The sequence below is a fragment of the Anser cygnoides genome, chromosome 28, assembly GCF_040182565.1.
Source record: "Anser cygnoides isolate HZ-2024a breed goose chromosome 28, Taihu_goose_T2T_genome, whole genome shotgun sequence".
NCBI lineage: Eukaryota > Metazoa > Chordata > Aves > Anseriformes > Anatidae > Anser > Anser cygnoides.
The window spans coordinates 988,319-1,004,761 of NC_089900.1; the positions used below are offsets into that span (position 1 = coordinate 988,319).

The window sequence follows — 16,443 nt, forward strand, 5'->3', positions numbered from 1 at the left end:
ATCCCCCCAAATGCCCCCTAAAACCCCTCTAAATCCCTCCAAAACTCCTCTAAATCCCCCCAACCTCCCCTAAAACGCCCCTAAATCCCTCCAAACTCTCCGAAGTGCCCCCAAAGCCACCCCAAATCCTGCCAGGCCCCCCCCCAAGTGCCCCCAAAGCCCCCACCACGCTCCGCCGGTTTTGTTCTGCTCCCAATTCTCCCCTAAAATCCCCCAAAACGAGGCCCACGCAGGGCCAAACCTTCTCTGAGCCCTCCTACAGGACGGAGCAACCCCATTTATCATCCCAAATCCCCTAAGCTTACCCAAAATCCCCCACTTTTCCCCCAAAACCAGGCCTAGGTTGGAGCAGAGATCCTCAGCCGGCTGCTATAAGCTTGAGCCAACCCCAAAACTCCCCAAAACGCCCTAAATCTCCCCAAAACCTCCTAAATCCCTCCCAAAACCCCTAAATCCCCCCCAAAAAAACCCATAGAAATTCTTTAGGGCTTTCTATAGGGTCGCGCCAGCCCCATTTATTCCTCAAAACCCCCTAAAATCCCCCCAAAAGCCCCCAATTGTCACCTTGACCCCCCCTAAACTCCCCCCCCATTAAAGCAGAGATTCTCTGATGTCTACTATAAGGTTGAGCCGGCCCCAAAACCCTCGGAATCGGCCCCAAAACCCCCGGAATCGGCCCCAAAACGGCATCACTCACATGCTTGGCCTGCTCGGCGATCTCGGCGTGGGTCTTGTCCCAGAGGCTGGGGGGCTCCGGGGGGCCGGGGGGGCCATCGGGCCGGGAGGGGGCGGCGGGGGAGGAGGCGGGGGGCGAGACGCTGCCGGGGGAGCCCGAGGAGGCGGGGGACACCGGGTTGCTGCCCGTCATTCTGCCTGCGGGGAGCTGCCGGACGTGGGGGGGTCAGGGGGGGCTCTTGGGAGGGATTTGGGGGGGCTATAGGGTCTGGGGGGGTGATTTGGGGAAGATTTGGGGGGCTACAGGGAAGTTGGGTGAGATCTGGGAGGACTGGATAGGATTTGGGGGGGCTATGGGGGCTTTGGGGGAGATTTGGGGGGGCTATGGGGGGATAAGGTGGGATTTGGGGGGGATTAGGTGGGATTTGGCAGAGCTATGGGGGGTTTGGGGATGATTTGGGGGGGGCTGTGGGGGCTTTAGGTGGGATTTGGAGGGACTACGGGGGGTTTGGGGGAGATTTGGGGGGGCTGTGGGGGATTTGGCGGGGCTATGGGGGGTTTGGGGAGGGATTTGGGGGGGCTATGGGGGGTTTGAGGGAGATCGGGGGGATTAGGTGGGATTTGGAGGGGCTGTGGGGATTAGGGAGAGATTTGGGGGGGCTATGGGGGGATTAGGTGGGATTTAGGGGGGCTATGGGGGGTTTGGGGGAGATTTGGGGGGATTAGGTGGGATTTAGGGGACTATAGCAATAATTTGGGGGGTTAGGTGAAATTTGGGGGAGATTTAGGGGGACTATGGGGGGTTTGAGGGAGATCTAGGCGGATTAGGTGGAAGCTGGGGGGCTATGGGGGATTAGGTGGGATTTGGGGGGGCCAGATGGAAATTAGGGGGGAATTAGGTGGGATTTAGGAGTGGCTATAAAGGGTCTGCGTGGCTATAGGGGGATTAGGTGGGATTTGGGGGGTGCTATGGGGGGTTATGGGGAGATTTAGGGGGATTAGTTGAGATTCGGGGGGGCTGTGGGGGGAACGGGTGAGATTTTGGGGGATTAGGTGGGATTTGGAGGGGCTATGGGGGAGTTGGGGAGATTCAGGGGGGCTATGGGTGAGATTTGGGGTGACTGGGTGGGATCTGGGGGGGGCTATGGGGATTCTGGTGAGATTTGGGGGAGCTACGGGGGATTTAGGTGAGATTTGGGGGGGCTATGAAGAGTTTAGGTGAGACTTAAGGGGGGACTTGGGGGGTATTGGGGGGGTCAGACGAGGTTTGGGGGGGGCTGTGGGGGTTCCGAGCGAGGTTTGGGGGGCCCAGATGACTCGTGGGGGGCTTATGGGGGGGGTGCAGATGAGGTTTGGGGGGGCTTTGGGGGTTCTGGGTGAGGTTCGGGGGGGCTACAAGGGGTCTGGGTGAGGTTTGGGGGGGGCTTTGTGGGGTGTGGGTGAGATTTGGGGGGGGGCTTTGTGGGGCGTGGGTGAGGTCTGGGGGGGCTTTGTGGGGCGTGGGTGGGATCTGGGATCCCAAATCAATTGGGGGGGCCCTATGGGGGGCTGAGGGTGCGATTTGGGGTCACTCCCGGACCCCACAGCCAACTGGGGGGGGGAGGGGGGGGGCTTTCACTCACCTCGGGGCGCAGCGGCGGGTGCTGGGGGGGGGCCCCGGGGGGGCCCGCCGGCCCCAGGGGCTGCTGGGAGGAAGGGGCCTCATCCTGCTCCGGCGGCCGCCGGGAGGAGCCGTCCAGCTCCTGGGCGCCCTGGCGGCCCAGCCTGCGCTCCGCCGAGCCGCCTGGAAGAGGGGGAGCACCTTTAGGGGCTGCCCCCCACCCTTGGGTGCTCCCCCCCCCCCCACCCTTGGGTGCTCCCCCCCCCCACCCTTGGGTGCCCGGCACCCACCTGTGTGCGCTGGGCCCTCCTCGTCCTCCTCACACTCCACTTCCACGGTGTCGGTGGCGCGGCGGGGGGCGCTCCTGGGGGGGCAACGGGGGGGGGTTGGGTGCTGGGAACCCCCCCCAGCACCCTGAGGTGGGTGCTGGGACCCCCCCCCACCGAAGGGGATGACCGAAAGCGGGGGTTCTGGCCCCAAAACGCGACGTTTTTGCCCTATTACCTTGTGTCGGGACACGTTCACCTCGTAGCGGGACCCCGTTGTCCCGTATTGGGCCCTTTTTACCCCAAAACGGCCCTATTAGCACACACCGGGACCCCTTTACCCCAAAACAACCCCGCCACCTCACCCCAGGACCCCGTTACCTCTCACCATGGCCCCCTCACCTCGTTTTAGGACCCCCTCACCTCATTTTAGGACCCCTTTTCCCCATTTTAGGACCCTTTTACCTCATTCTGGGACCCCCTCGCCTCACACCGGGACCCCATAACCTCACTTAAGCGCCCCTTTACCTTATTTTAGGCCCCCTTCACCTCAGATCAGGACCCCTTTACCTCGTATCAAAACTCTTTTATCCCATTTTAGGGCTTCCTTACCTCATTTGGGATCCCCTTTCCTCATTTTGGGGCCCTTTTACCTCATTTTGGGACCCTTTTACCTCATTTTAGGCCCCCCCCACCTCATTTTGGGACCCCGTTCCAACGTTTTAGGACCCCCCCGCCTCATTTAAGCCCCCTTTTACCTCACAACGGGACCCTTTTAACTTATTTTAGGACCCCTTCACCTCACACCGGGACCCCCCCACCTCATTTTGGCACCCTTTTACCTCTCTTTAGGACCCCCTCACCTCGTTTTAGGACTCTTATACTTCATACCAACACCCTTTTACCTCACTTTATGCCCCCCTCACCTCACGCTGGGACCCTTTTACCTCATTTTGGGACCCTTTTACCTCACTTAAGCCCCCTCACCTCACACCAGGACCCCTCTCCCACACTTAAGCACCCCTCACCTCAAACCGAGACCCCTTTACCTCATTCCGGGACCCTTTCATCTCATTTAAGGACTCTTTACCTCACACCAGGACTCCTTTACCTCGTTTTGGGACCCTTTTACTTCACTTAAGGACCCCTCGCCTCACACCGGGGCCCTTTTACCTCGTTTTGGGACCCTTTTACCTCGTTTTGGGACCCTTTTACCTCGTTTTGGGACCCTTTTACCTCATTTTGGGACCCTTTTACCTCATTTTGGGACCCTCTTACCTCATTTTGGGACCCTTTTACCTCATTAAGCCCCCCTCACCTCACACCGGGACCCCCTCTCCCACATTTTAGGACCCCCCGGCACCGTTTCAGCCCCCCTTTCCCTCGCACCGGGGGCCCTTTCCACACTTAACCCCCCCTTTCCCTCACACCGGGTCCCCGTTTCCCCCCTTTTACCCCCCCCTCACCTCGGCGCTGCCCCGTCCCCCGCCGGCCGCTTCCCGCCCTTTGCCCGGGGAGGCGGGAAGGGACCGGGGGGGGGTGGGGGCGGGGCCGCCGGTACCGGAGGAAGAAGGGGAGGGGGGAGGGGGGGCGCCGCCATCTTACCTGGGCGGGCGGGGAGAGGGGGGGAGCCGCGGTGCCACGGGGGTGTGTTGGGGGGGGAGGGGGGGGGGAGGAGGCTCCTCCCGCTCCGCCGCCGCCGGCCTCGGCCTCAGCCCCGCCGCGGATCCGCCGCCATCCGCCGCAAAATGGCGGCCGGCTCCCGCCCCGCCGCTCTCCCTTCCCCAACCCCCCCTCCCCCCACCCACCACCTCCCTCCCCTCTGCCCGCCGCCGGCCTCCGGCCCGTGCCCGCCCCCGCCGCCGCCGCCGCCGCCCGGGCCCCCCCCCCGTAGAGGGGCTCACGGGAAATGGAGTCCGCGGCGCCCGAGCCAGCGGCAAAATGGCGGCGGCCACCGCCGCCGCGCCGCGCTCCCGCGAGAAGGGGGCGGGGCCTGCGGCTCTCGCGAGACTTCGCGCGGGGGGAGACGCGGCGGGGAGGGGAGGTCTCGCGAGGGTTGGGGAGCGCGGGAGGCGGGAGCGGGGGGGGGGGAGGAAGATGGCGGGAGGCGCGTGGCGCGCGGGAACGCCCCCTGGGCGGCGCCTGCGCGGGAGTTGGGGGAGGGTCTCGCGAGAGGTGGGCGAGGGGGGTGATGGGAAATGAAGTCCGGCGGGGAGGTGGAGGACTCTGGGTGGGCCATGGGGGGCAGCCCCGGGGCATGATGGGACGGCGGCCATCTTGGATTAGGGCGAGAGGCTCATGGGGTGGCGGCCATCTTGGGTCAGCCTCGGGGGAGTCATGGGAAGGCGGCCATATTGGGTATGGGCAAGAGGCTCATATGGGATGGCAGCCATCTTGGGTCAGGCCTAGAGGATCATGGGATGGTGGCCATATTGCATTAGGGCAAGAGGCTCATCGGATGGTGGCCATGTTGGGTCAGCCCCAGAGGGTGATGGGATGGCAGCCATCTTGGATTAGGGAGGGCACCGCCATGTTAGGGCAGGCCTGGAGGCTCATGGGATGGCAGCCATCTTGGGTCAGCCCCAAGGGATCATGGGATAGCAGCCATCTTGGATATGGGCAAGAGGCTCATGGGACGGCAGCCATGATGGGCAGGCCTGTAGGATCATGGGGTGGCAGCCATGCTGGGTTAGGGCAAGAGACTCATGGGAAGGTGGCCATCTTGGGTCACACCTAAAGGATCATGGGGAGGCAGCCATATTGACTTAGGGCTGGAGGCTCTTGGGATGGCGGTCATGATAGGTCATGCCTGGAGGATCATGGGAGGGTGGCCTTACTGGATTAGAGCTAGAGGCTATTGGGGGGGGCGGCCATGTTGGGCCAGCCCCAGGGGCTGATGGGATAGCAGCCATATTTGGTATGGGCAAGAGGCTTATGGGTTGGTGGGGATGGTGGCCATGTTGGGTCAGGCCTAGAGGATCATGGGAAGGCAGCCGTATTGAGTTAGGGCTAGAGGCTCATGGGATGGTGGCCATGTTGGGTGTGCCGCAGCGGCTGATGGGATGGCAGCCATCTTGGATTAGGGCTAGAGGCTCATGGGGTGGCGGCCATCTTGGGTCAACCCCAGGAGCTCATGGGATGGCAGACATCTTGGGTATGGGCAAGAGGCTCACGTGATGGCAGCCATCTTGGATCAGGCCTGGAGGATCATGGGAAGGTGGCCATATTGGATTAGGGCAAGAGGCTCATGGGATGGCGGCCGTATTGGGTCAGCCCCAGGGGCTGATGGGATGGCAGTCATCTTGGGTATGAGCTAGAGTCTCATGGGACGGTGGCCATCTTGGGTCATGCCTGGAGGCTTATGGGATGGTCGCCATGTTGGGTCAACCCCAGGGGATCATGGGATGGCAGCCATCTTGGGTATGGGCTAGAGGTTCATGGGGTGTCGGCCATGCTGGGTCAGCCCCAAAGTATCATGGGAAGGCAGCCATATTGAGTTAGGGCTAGAGGCTCATGGCATAGCAGCCAAATTGGGTTGGCCCCAGGGGTTGATGGGATGGCAGCCATCTTGGATTAGGGCTAGAGCCTGAGGAAGGGGCTGCCATATTGGGGCAGGCCTGGAGGATTATGAGAAGGCAGCCATCTTGGATTAGGGTAGAGGCTGAGGAGGGGGCCGCCATGTTGGGGCAGGCCTGGAAGATCATGGGAAGGCAGCCATCTTGGGTCAACCCCAGGGGCTCATGGGAAGTCGGCCATATTGAGTTAGGGCTAGAGGCTCATGGAGTGGTGGCCATATTGGGTCAGCCCCATGGGCTAATGGGATGGCAGCCATGTTGGGTCAGGCCCAGGAGCTGATGAGATGGTGGCCATGTTGGGTATGGGCTAGAGGCTCATGGGATGGTGGCCATGCTGGGTCAGCCCCAGGGGCTGATGGGATGGCAGCCATCTTGGATTAGGGCTAGAGGCTCATGGGATGGCAGCCATATTGGGTCAGCCGCAGGGGATCATGGGGTGGCAGCCATATTGGGTATGGGCAAGAGGCTCATGGGATGGCAGCCATATTGGGTCAGGCCTGGAGGATCACGGGATGGTGGCCATCTTGGGTTAGGGCTAAAGGCTCATGGGACGTCAGCCATCTTGGGTCAGCCCCAGGGGCTGATGGGATGGCAGCCATCTTGGATTAGGGCTAGAGCCTGAGGAGGGGGCTGCAATGTTGGAGCAGACCTGGGGGATCATGGGAAGGCAGCCATGTTGGGTGAGAGCTTGAGGCTCATGGGAAGGCAGGCATGTTGGGCCAGGGCTAGAGGCTTATGGGATAGCGGCCATGTTGGGTCAGCCCAGGGAGGGTCATAGGAGGGCAGCCACATTGGGCCAGTCCCAGGGGCTCCTGGGAGGTCCCAACCCCCCCTAAACACCCCCATTTTGGGGGTCCCCAGCCCCCATCACCCCCATTTTTTTGGGGGGTGGTGCTATGGGGCACTGCCCCATAACCCCAAAGCCCCCCCATGGGACCATATGATCCCCCCAGTCCCCTATAGTCCCCCAAGCCCCTATGGGACCCCCCAAACTTTAGGGGACCCCCCCCAGGCACCAACCAATGGGGTCACAGGAGGGGGGTGGGGATGTGACAGCCCCATGGCAACAGCCCCCACCCCTATGGGACTGCCCCTACAGCTACCCCCATACCCTAGGGGCCCCTTTAGCTGCCCCTATAGACCCCCTGTACCCCACGTGTTCCCTATAGCCCCTGTAGGCCGTGTCCCCTACAGTCCCCATGACCCTATGGGCCCCCTATAGCCCCCCCATACCACCTCGTGGTCCCTGCATCCCCCCCACCCCCACAAAACCCCTCAGGCCCTATAGCACCCATGCACCCCTATAGCTCTCATATCCCCTATAGCCAATGTAACCCCTATAGCCCCAATGTGACCCTATAGACTGTGACCCCTATAGACCCCTCAGAATTCCCCTATAAGCCATGTGACCCCTGTAGACCCATGACCCCTATAGCCCCCCAAATCCCCTACAGCCCACGTGACCCCTATAGCCCCCCCCAAATCCTCTATAGTCACCCATATCTAAAATAGCCCATATGATCCCTATAGCCCCCCCAATCCTCTATAGCTCCCCAAATCCCTTATAGCCAGCATCACCCCTATAGCCCCCCCAATCCCCTATAGGCCCCCACATGACCCCTATAGCTCCCCAAATCCCCTATAGCCCATGTGACCCCTATGGCTCCCCAAATCCCCTATAGACCATGTGACCCCTATAGCCCCCCAACATTCTCTATATTTCCCCTAATCCCCTATAGCCCCCACATGACCTCTATAGCCCATGTGTAACACCTATAGCCCCCGAAATCCCCTATAGCCCCCCTAATCCCCCATAACCCATGTGATCCCTACAGCCCCCACATCCCTTATAGCTTCCCCAAATCCCCTATAGACCCCACACATCCCTACAGTCCTAATCCCCTATAGCACTAATCCCCTATGGCCCATGTGACCCCTATAGCCCCCCTAATCCCCCATAGCCCCCTAATCCCCTATAACCCATGTGACCCCTATAGCCCCCTCACATCCCCTATAGCCTCCCACATGATCCCTATAACCCCCCCAAATCCCCTATAGCCCCCCCAAATCCCCTATAGCCCATGTGATCCCTATAACCCCCATACATCTTCTATAGCCCCCTTAATCCCCTATAGCCCCCTTAATCCCCTATAGCCCCCTTAATCCCCTATAGCCCCCCAAATCCCTATAACCCTAATTCCTTATAGCCCTAATCCCCTAATGCCCCCACACAACCCCTATAGCTCCCCTAATCCCCTATAACTCCCCCAAATCCCCTATAGTCCATGTGATCCCTATAGCCCCCCCATCCCCTATAGCCCCCCTACATCCCTATAACCTTAATCCCCTATAGCCCCCACATGACCCCTACAGCCCCCCAAATCCCCTGTAACTCCCCCAAATCCCTTATAGCCCCTACACCACCCCTATAGCTCCCCTTATCCCCTATAGCCCCCCCAATCCCCTATACACGTGACCCCTATAGCCCCCCCGCAGCGTTTCTCACTTTGGGGCGTTTCGGTCAGTTTTTGGTGTCGTTTTTTATCTAAAAGGAGCAGACGCAGCGCCGCTTGGAAAAGGAACCAAAAAACAAAAAAAAAGAAGAAAAGAACAAAAAAAAAAAATCACGCCCCGCTGCCCATCCCCCCCCCCCCCAAAAAAAAACACGCGCGGGGAAGGGGGGTCCCCGAGGTGTCCCCAAAAGGAGGGGGGGGCCCCAAAAGTTACGGGGGGTCCCCAAAAGGGCCATAGAGGAGATGGGGGGTCCCTAAAGGGGTGGGGGGGTCCCCAAAAGGGCCATAAAGGGGATGGGGGGTCCCAAAAGTCACAGGGGGGTCCCCAAAAGGGGTGGGGGGGGTCGCCAAAAGGGCCATAAAGGGGACGGGGGGACCCTAAAGGGGATGGGGGGGTCCCTAAATGGGATTGGGGGGTCCCCAAATGGGATTGGGGGGTCCCCAAAATGGCCATAAAGGGGACGGGAGGGGGGTCCCTAAATTGGATGGGGGGTCCATAATGGGGATGGGGGGGGGTCCCCAAAGGGGCCATAAAGGGGACGGGGGGGTCCCTAAATGGGATGGGGGGGTCCCCAGAAGGGGCATAAAGGTGACAGGGGACCCCAAAAGGGATGGGGGGGTCCCTAAAGGGACAGGGAGGTCCCCAAAAGGGCCATAAAGGGGATAGGGGGGCCCTAAGTGTGATGGGGGGGTCCCCAAAATGGCCATTAAGGGGATGGGGGGGTCCCTAAATGGGATGGGGGGTTCCCAAAAGGGCCATAAAGTGGACAGCAGGTCCCCAAAAGGGGCGGGGGGGTCCCTAAAAGGGACGGGGGGGGACCCCAAAGGACCATAAAGGGGACAGGGGGGGTCCCTAAATGAGATGGGGGGGTCCCTAAAAGGATGGGGGGGGTCCCTAAATTGGATGGGAGGGTCCTCAAAGGGCCCTAAAGGGGATGGGGGGGTCCCCAAAAGGGCCATTAAGGACTGGGGGGGTCCCTAAATGGGATGGGGGGGTCCTTAAAGGGCCATAAAGGGGACAGGGGGGTCCCTAAATTAGATGTGGGTTCCCTAAAGGACATGGGGGGGGTCCCCAAAAGGGCCATTAAGAGGATGGGGGGCCCCAAAAGTCACAGGCGGGGTCCCAAAATGGTCATATAGGGGATGAGGGGGCCCTAAATTGGATGGGTGGGGTCCCTAAAAGGGATGGGGGGGTCCCCAAAATGGCCATAAAGGGGACAGGGGGGTCCCTAAACGGGCCGGGGGGGGGGGGGGGCCCCACCTCCCTTGGGGACAAGAGGGGACCTCGAGCGTGTCCCCTGGGGAACGCGGCGGCGGCACCACCGCGAGACTCCCCCCACATCACCCACCGCCCCGGGGGGCACTCGGCGGCCCCCCCCTTGGGTCGGGGGACACGGGGGGGGGACACGTGGGGACACGCGTGGACACGGGGGGGGGGGCACATGGTGGGGGGGGGTCACAGGAAGTAGTCGGCCACCGGCTTCTTGGAGGGGATGCCCCGCGTCTCCTGCGGCGCCGCCTCGAAGATGATGAACTCCTTCTGCAGGTGCTCGTCCAGCTCCAGGATGGCCGCCACGTTCCCGCACCTGTGTAATTAGCATGTGATTAACATGTAATTAGCATGTAATTAGTGTGTGATTAGCATGTTGCCCCCCCCAAGGTTGGTTTCTGGGGTCTGGTTTTGTGGTGGGGTGGCCCCGTTGAAGAGGAGCTCACCGACTTGTGCCACCGCTGTGTGTTCTTAGCATGTTCTTAGCGTGTTCTTAGCATGTTATTAGCATGTTCTTAGCATGTTGGGAGTCACCCAGAGCAGGAGCTGGGAGCCAGCCCCGTGCTGGGGGCCTGGTCCCGTTCGGGTGACACTCGGAGCCCCCCGGCCCCACGTTCACCCATCATGTGTCACACAACATCTTAGCATGGCCTTAGCATGTTCTTAGCGTGTTGGGACTCCCCTTTAAGTGTAGCCAGAGACTGACCCCGTGATGGGGACAGCCCCATCCTGGTGTCACTCGGAGCCCTTCAGTGTCCCCCTAACCCCACCACGAACCCCTATGTCCCTTAACATGGTCTTAGCATGATATTAGCATGATCATAGCATGTTCTTAGCATGTTGGGACTACTCTACACAAGCAGTTGGAGGCTGATCCCGTTGATGGGGCCGGTCCCACCAAGCATCACTCGGAGCCCTCTGCTGTTCCAGCCCCACCACAAACCCCTACGTCCATTAACATGACCTTAGCATGTTCTTAGCGTGTCATTAGCATGTTGGGACTCCCCTAAAGCAGCAGAGAGGACGTGGACACCACCCCACAACAAGCCCATCCCCATCCCCACACCACCCACCTTGGCCACGAATCCCCCGACCCCTCCCCACCCCCTCGGCGTGCCCTTAGCGTGTCCTTAGCGTGTTGCTGACCTGTAGCAGTAGTTGGGGGCGGACCAGACGGTGAGGACGGTCTCGTTGAAGTGCCACTTGTAGCCCTCCATCACCAGCTGGTGGGCCCGGCAGATCATGTCGATGTCGTTGGAGGCGTTGAACTGGGCCACCACGTCGCTGCCGAACAGGTAGCCCGCGCCCCGCGGCGACACGCCCCAGCCCGTCGTGTCTGGGGGGGGGGGCACACGCGTGTGTCAGGGCCGGGACACACGTGTCAGGGGTAGAACACGTGTGTCAGGGGCTGGGACACGCGTGTGGGGGGCCGGGACACGCAATAGGGTCACATATTTGGGGTACAGACCCGTGGTGAGGGATATAGACCGGTGGTGGTGCATGTGCATGGGTCCACACTCGTGTTGGGAGGTGACATGTGATGCACACGTGTGTTACACGTGTCTGTGGCAGGTGGACACGCCTGGGGGGGTCACACCTGTGTCACATGGCTGAGAATAGTGCGGATTTGGGGTTGTGTGCGCGAACACGTGGCCCAAACATACGTCATATGTGTCTACATGCGTGGCTACACGTGATCACACGCGTGTTGTGGGTACATCACCCCTCTGGGGACAACATGCGATGCACACACCCCGTCACACGTGGCCACGGGGAGCCCGCTGACCACCCTGTGCCCCTCCGCGCCTTGCGGGGCGCCCAGGGATGTCGTGACATGTCCCGACACGCGATGTCATGTGATGTCAGGCGATGTCACGCGTGTGCGGAGCCCACCTTCGGGGTCGGACCAGAGCAGGTCGCACATGGGGCCGTCGTGGGGCACCTCCTGCTTGCGGTCGATGGTGCGGATCTGGTCCAGGGTCTGGATGGAGGGTGAGAGGCCGCCGTGCACGCAGAAGATCTGCGGGGACACGCGTGTGCTTAGCATGTTCTTAGCATGTTCTTAGTGTGCCACACCATGCAGGGATGTCCTGGTGTGGCACTGTCACACGTGGCCTTCTCCATGCTCATAAGAGCTGTTGGTGGGTCCTTAGTGTGTTGTAGCACCTTCTATCATGTTCTTAGCGTGTTCTATGTCATTCTATGCCCTTAGCATGTTCTACCATGTCCTTAGCGTGTCCTAGCGTGTTCATCTTGCCATCAGTGACGACAAGGACACGACAAGGGGTAAAACTGGTGACACAGAACCCTCACACGGACCTCCCAACGCCCTTACATGTACTTAGCATGTCCTTAGCATGTCTTTAGCATGTATTAGTGTGTTCTTAGCATGTGCTAGCACATCATTAACACTTCCTAACGTCCAGTTTTTACTCCCAATAATGACAAAAACACCAAAAAAGAGCAAGCTGTCAATGCAGGACACACACACAGGCCTCCCCACACCCCACACGTGTGCTTAGCGTGTGCTGTCATGTCCTTAGCATGTCCTAGCATGTCCTTAGCATGTCCTAGCCCCCAGTTTTAGTTCCAGCGACGTCTAAAAGGGCCCAAGCTGTACACACAGGACCCTCACGTGCCTCTCCCCACCCCTCTGCGTGAACTTAGCATGTCCTAGCACGTCATTTCCATGCCCTAACCCATGCTCGGCACACGCTAACACCAAATTTTGGCAGAAATGGCAAAAATAAAGACCGAAAAGGAGCAAGATGTGAAGGCAGGACCCTTACACGGACCTCCCCCTACCCTTAGCATGTGGTGATGTGTCACTAACACGTGTTAGCATGTCCTTAGCATGTGTTAGTGTGCTCTTAACACGTGTTAACGTGTCCTTAGCATGTTCTTAACCCCTCCTAACACCCGATTTTGGCACCAAAGCCGGAAGAAAGACCCCGAGGCCGCCCCGCCTTCCATCCGGGACCCCCTCCGGGGCCCACCACGACCTTGCCGTGTCGTTAGCGTGTCACTAGCGTGCCGCACCTTGCCGTCGATGATGGCGGAGAGGCTGAGGTAGTCGAAGATCTCGGTGCAGTAGCGCCAGACGGTGACGGAGCCGTACTTGCGCAGGCACTCGTCGTAGAAGCCGTAGACCTGCGTGATCTGCCGGCTCTCGTGGTTGCCCCGGATCAGCGTGATGCGGTCGGGGTAACGCACCTGGAGGGGGGGGGCAGCACCCATGGGTGGGGGGAGCTCGGGGACCCCCGGCAGCACCTGCGGGTGCCCCCGCGGCCGTACCTTGAGCGCCAGCAGCAGCAGGAAGGTCTCCACGCTGTAGAAGCCCCGGTCCACGAAGTCGCCCATGAACAGGTAGTTGGTCTCGGGGACGTCCCCGCCGACCTGGGGGGGGGCAGATTAGGGGCGGGGGGGGGGGGCAGATTACGGTCACAGGGAGGAATATTAGGGACAAGGAAGGCAGATTAGGGTCACGGGGGGGCAGATTAGGGGCGGGGGGGCGGATTACGGTCACAGGGAGGAATATTAGGGACAAGGAAGGCAGATTAGGGTCACGGGGGGGGCAGATTAGGGTCATGGGGGGGGCAGATTAGGGTCACGGGGGGGGCAGATTAGGGGTATTTAGGGGGTGTTTAGGGGGTGAAGTTAGGGGTTGGGGGGCATTTAAGGTCAGGTTTTCGGGGGGTGGGCGAGGGAATGGGGGCATTTATGGGGCAGGGGGCACTTATGGGGCATGTCGGGGGCAATTAGGGGCAGGTCAGGGGCACTTAGGGGATATAGGGGGGGCATTTGTGGGGCAGAAGGGCACTTAGGGGTAGATTAGAGGGCAATTATGGGATATAGGGGGCAATTAGGGGACACAGGGGGGCATTCGTGGGGCAGGAGGGCACTTGGGGGCAGGTTAGGGAGCAATTAGGGGATACGGGGGGGCATTTCCCCTAATTCATGGGGCATTCATGGGGCAGGGGGCACTTAGGGGCAGATTAGGGGGCAATTAGGGGATACAGGGGGCAATTAGAGGATATAGGGGGGGCATTTGTGGGGCACGGGGACACTTAAGGGGCAGGTTGGGGGGGCAATTAGGGGATATAAGGGGGGTATTTATGGGGCAGGGGGGCACTTACGGGCAGATTAGGGGGCAATTAGGGGATATAGGGGGGCATTCGTGGGGCAGGGGGGACTTAGGGGGTAGGTTAGGGGGCAATTAGGGGATATAGGGGGCAATTAGGGGATATAGGGGGCAATTAGGGGATACAGGGGGGGCATTTGTGGGGCAACTCACCCTGAAGAGCTCCTTGAGGTCGTAGAACTGCCCATGGATGTCACCGCACACCTGGGGGGCACAAAGTGGGGGGGGGGGAGGGGGTCAGGACCCCATAATTGCCCCCCCCCGGACCCAAATTTGCCCCACGGGACCCACAATTGCCCCCCCAAGCCCACAATTGCCCCACAGGACCCACAATTGCCCCCCCCAGACCCACAACTCACCGTGACGGGCGAATCGACGCGCTGCACGTTGCTCTCCTCCACCAGGATCTCCCTTTGGGGCAAGCGGCCGTTAATTACCCCCCGGGTTAATTAATGGGTTAATTGCCCCCCAGGGGGTTAATTGCCCCCCCCCGGGGGTGGTTAATTGCCCCCGTCGTTACCTGGCCTTGGCGCAGAGCGCCTTGACCTCGCTCTCCTTGATGAGCTCGCAGCGCCGCAGCTGCTCGATCTGCCGGTCCAGGTCGCTCAGCTCCCCCATGGCTGGGGCAACAAGGTCAGCATCTGCCCCGCAAGGGCCCTAATTGCCCCACGGCGCTCCCTAATTGCCCCCGAGCTGCCCCGCGGCGCCCCGAACTGCTCTATGGGGTCCCCAAGTGACCCTTAGTTGCCCCACGGCGTCCCTAATTGCCCTATGGGGGTCCCCAAGTGCCCCACAGCTGCCCCCACAGGGGTCCCTAACTGCCCCATAGGGTCCCTAATTGCCCCACGGCGCTCCCTAATTGCCCCCAAACTGCCCCACGATGCCCCGAAATGCCCTATGGGGTCCCGAAGTGACCCTTATTTGCCCCACGGCGTCCCTGACTGCCCTATGGGGGTCCCCAAGTGCCCCGCAGCTGCCCCCTGGGGGTCCCTAACTGCCCCATAGGGTCCCTAATTGCCCCACGGCAGGCGCTAATTGCCCCCGAGCTGCCCTATGGGGTCCCGAAGTGACCCTTAGTTGCCCCACGGCATCCCTGACTGCCCTATGGGGGTCCCCAAGTGCCCCACAGCTGCCCCCCGGGGGTCCCTAACTGCCCCGCAGGGTCCTTAATTGCCCCACGGCAAGCTCTAATTGCCACCGAACTGCCCTATGGGGTCCCGAAGTGACCCTTAGTTGCCCCACGGCGTCCCTAATTGCCCCCGAGCTGCCCTATGGGGTCCCTAAGTGACCCTTAGCGTCCCTAATTGCCCCATGGGCGTCCTACAGGATCCCTAATTGCCCCCCGGGGGTCCCTACCTGCCCCATAGGACCCCTAACTGCCCCATAGCTGCCCCATGGGGGTCCCTAACCGCCCCACAAGGTCCCTAAATGCCCCATGGAGATCCTATGGGGTCCCTAACTGCCCCATGGCAGCCCTATAGAATCCCTAATTGCCCCACTGGGTCCCTAATTGCCCTATGGGGGTCCCTAACTGCCCCACAGGGTCACTAACTGCCCCACAGCTGCCCCATGGAGGTCCCTCACTGCCCCATAGGGTCCCACGGGGTCCCTAATTGCCCCATGGGGGTCCCCAATTGCCCCACAGCCACCCCACAGCGCTCCCTGCGCCCCATAGCGGCCCCATAAACCCCCAAAGCGGCCCCAAAACCCCCAAAGCGGCCCCAAAACCCCCTCAGCCACCCCACAGCGGCCCCCAATTGCCCCACAGCCCCTCCCGTGCCCCATAGCAGTCCCATAGCCCCCCATAACCACCCTCGTGCCCCACAGCGCCCCATAACTGCCCCATAGCCCCATAACCGCCCCATGGCTGCCCCACAGCGACACCACAACCCCCTCAGCCGCCCCATAGCCCCCCCCCCAACCGCTCCATGGCGACCCCACAGCCCCTCCCGGGCCCCATAGCAGCCCCATAGCCCCCCATAACCGCCCCATAACCACCCCCGTGCCCCACAACCGCCCCATAGCGGCCCCACAGCGCCCCACAAACACCCCACATCCCCTTCTATGCCCCATAGCGCCCCATAACCTCCCCATAGCCCCCCATAACCACCCCCGTGCCCCACAGCGCCCCATAACCACCCCCCAGCCGCCCCATAGCCGCCCCATAGCGGCCCCACGGCCCCCCCCGTGCCCCGTAGCGGCCCTCCCCGTGCCCCGTAGCGGCCCCCCGGCCTCTCCCGTGCCCCACGGCCCCCCCCCGGGGCCCCTCCGCACCCGGCGGCGGCTCCGCGCCCCCCCTCCGGCCGCCACCGTCCCCGCCGCCGCCGCCTCGCGTCACTTCCGGCGCGGCCCCGCCTTCCGTCCCCACCCCCTCCCCACCCCCGGCGCCGGGCGGAAGCGGAA

General features: G+C 61.4%; 2 protein-coding genes across 2 annotated transcripts in view; both read right to left on the reverse strand.

The window, feature by feature from the left end:
• SRCAP (Snf2 related CREBBP activator protein) overlaps positions 1-4,795 on the reverse strand; it is a 53,794-nt gene extending 48,999 nt beyond the window's left edge. Inside the window, 4 exon segments of the mRNA XM_066984249.1 lie at positions 698-883; positions 2,298-2,458; positions 2,566-2,639; positions 4,446-4,795. Of these exon segments, the coding sequence (XP_066840350.1) occupies positions 698-883; positions 2,298-2,458; positions 2,566-2,639; positions 4,446-4,780 (756 nt within the window). The 5' untranslated portion in view covers positions 4,781-4,795.
• Positions 4,796-8,637: 3,842 nt separating this feature from the next.
• On the reverse strand, positions 8,638-16,443 carry PPP4C (protein phosphatase 4 catalytic subunit). Its single transcript, XM_066984453.1, has 9 exons — positions 16,315-16,443; positions 14,561-14,660; positions 14,400-14,451; positions 14,194-14,244; positions 13,194-13,295; positions 12,939-13,112; positions 11,793-11,919; positions 11,046-11,235; positions 8,638-10,215 (listed from the first exon to the last, which is right to left on the reverse strand). The coding sequence occupies exons 2-9, from the start codon at positions 14,656-14,658 to the stop codon at positions 10,086-10,088; spliced, it is 924 nt and encodes a 307-aa protein (XP_066840554.1). The 5' UTR covers positions 14,659-14,660; positions 16,315-16,443; the 3' UTR covers positions 8,638-10,085.

Bases quoted from the DNA above. Each gene is read 5' to 3' on its own strand.
- PPP4C (XM_066984453.1), bottom strand. From the start codon at position 14,658: ATGGGGGAGCTGAGCGACCTGGACCGGCAGATCGAGCAGCTGCGGCGC. The intron at 14,452-14,560 runs GTAACGACGGGG...CTTGCCCCAAAG, and splicing joins GCGCTCTGCGCCAAGGCCAG to GGAGATCCTGGTGGAGGAGA. The intron at 11,236-11,792 runs GTGGGCTCCGCA...CCCCCCCCCCAG, and splicing joins GCTCTGGTCCGACCCCGAAG to ACACGACGGGCTGGGGCGTG.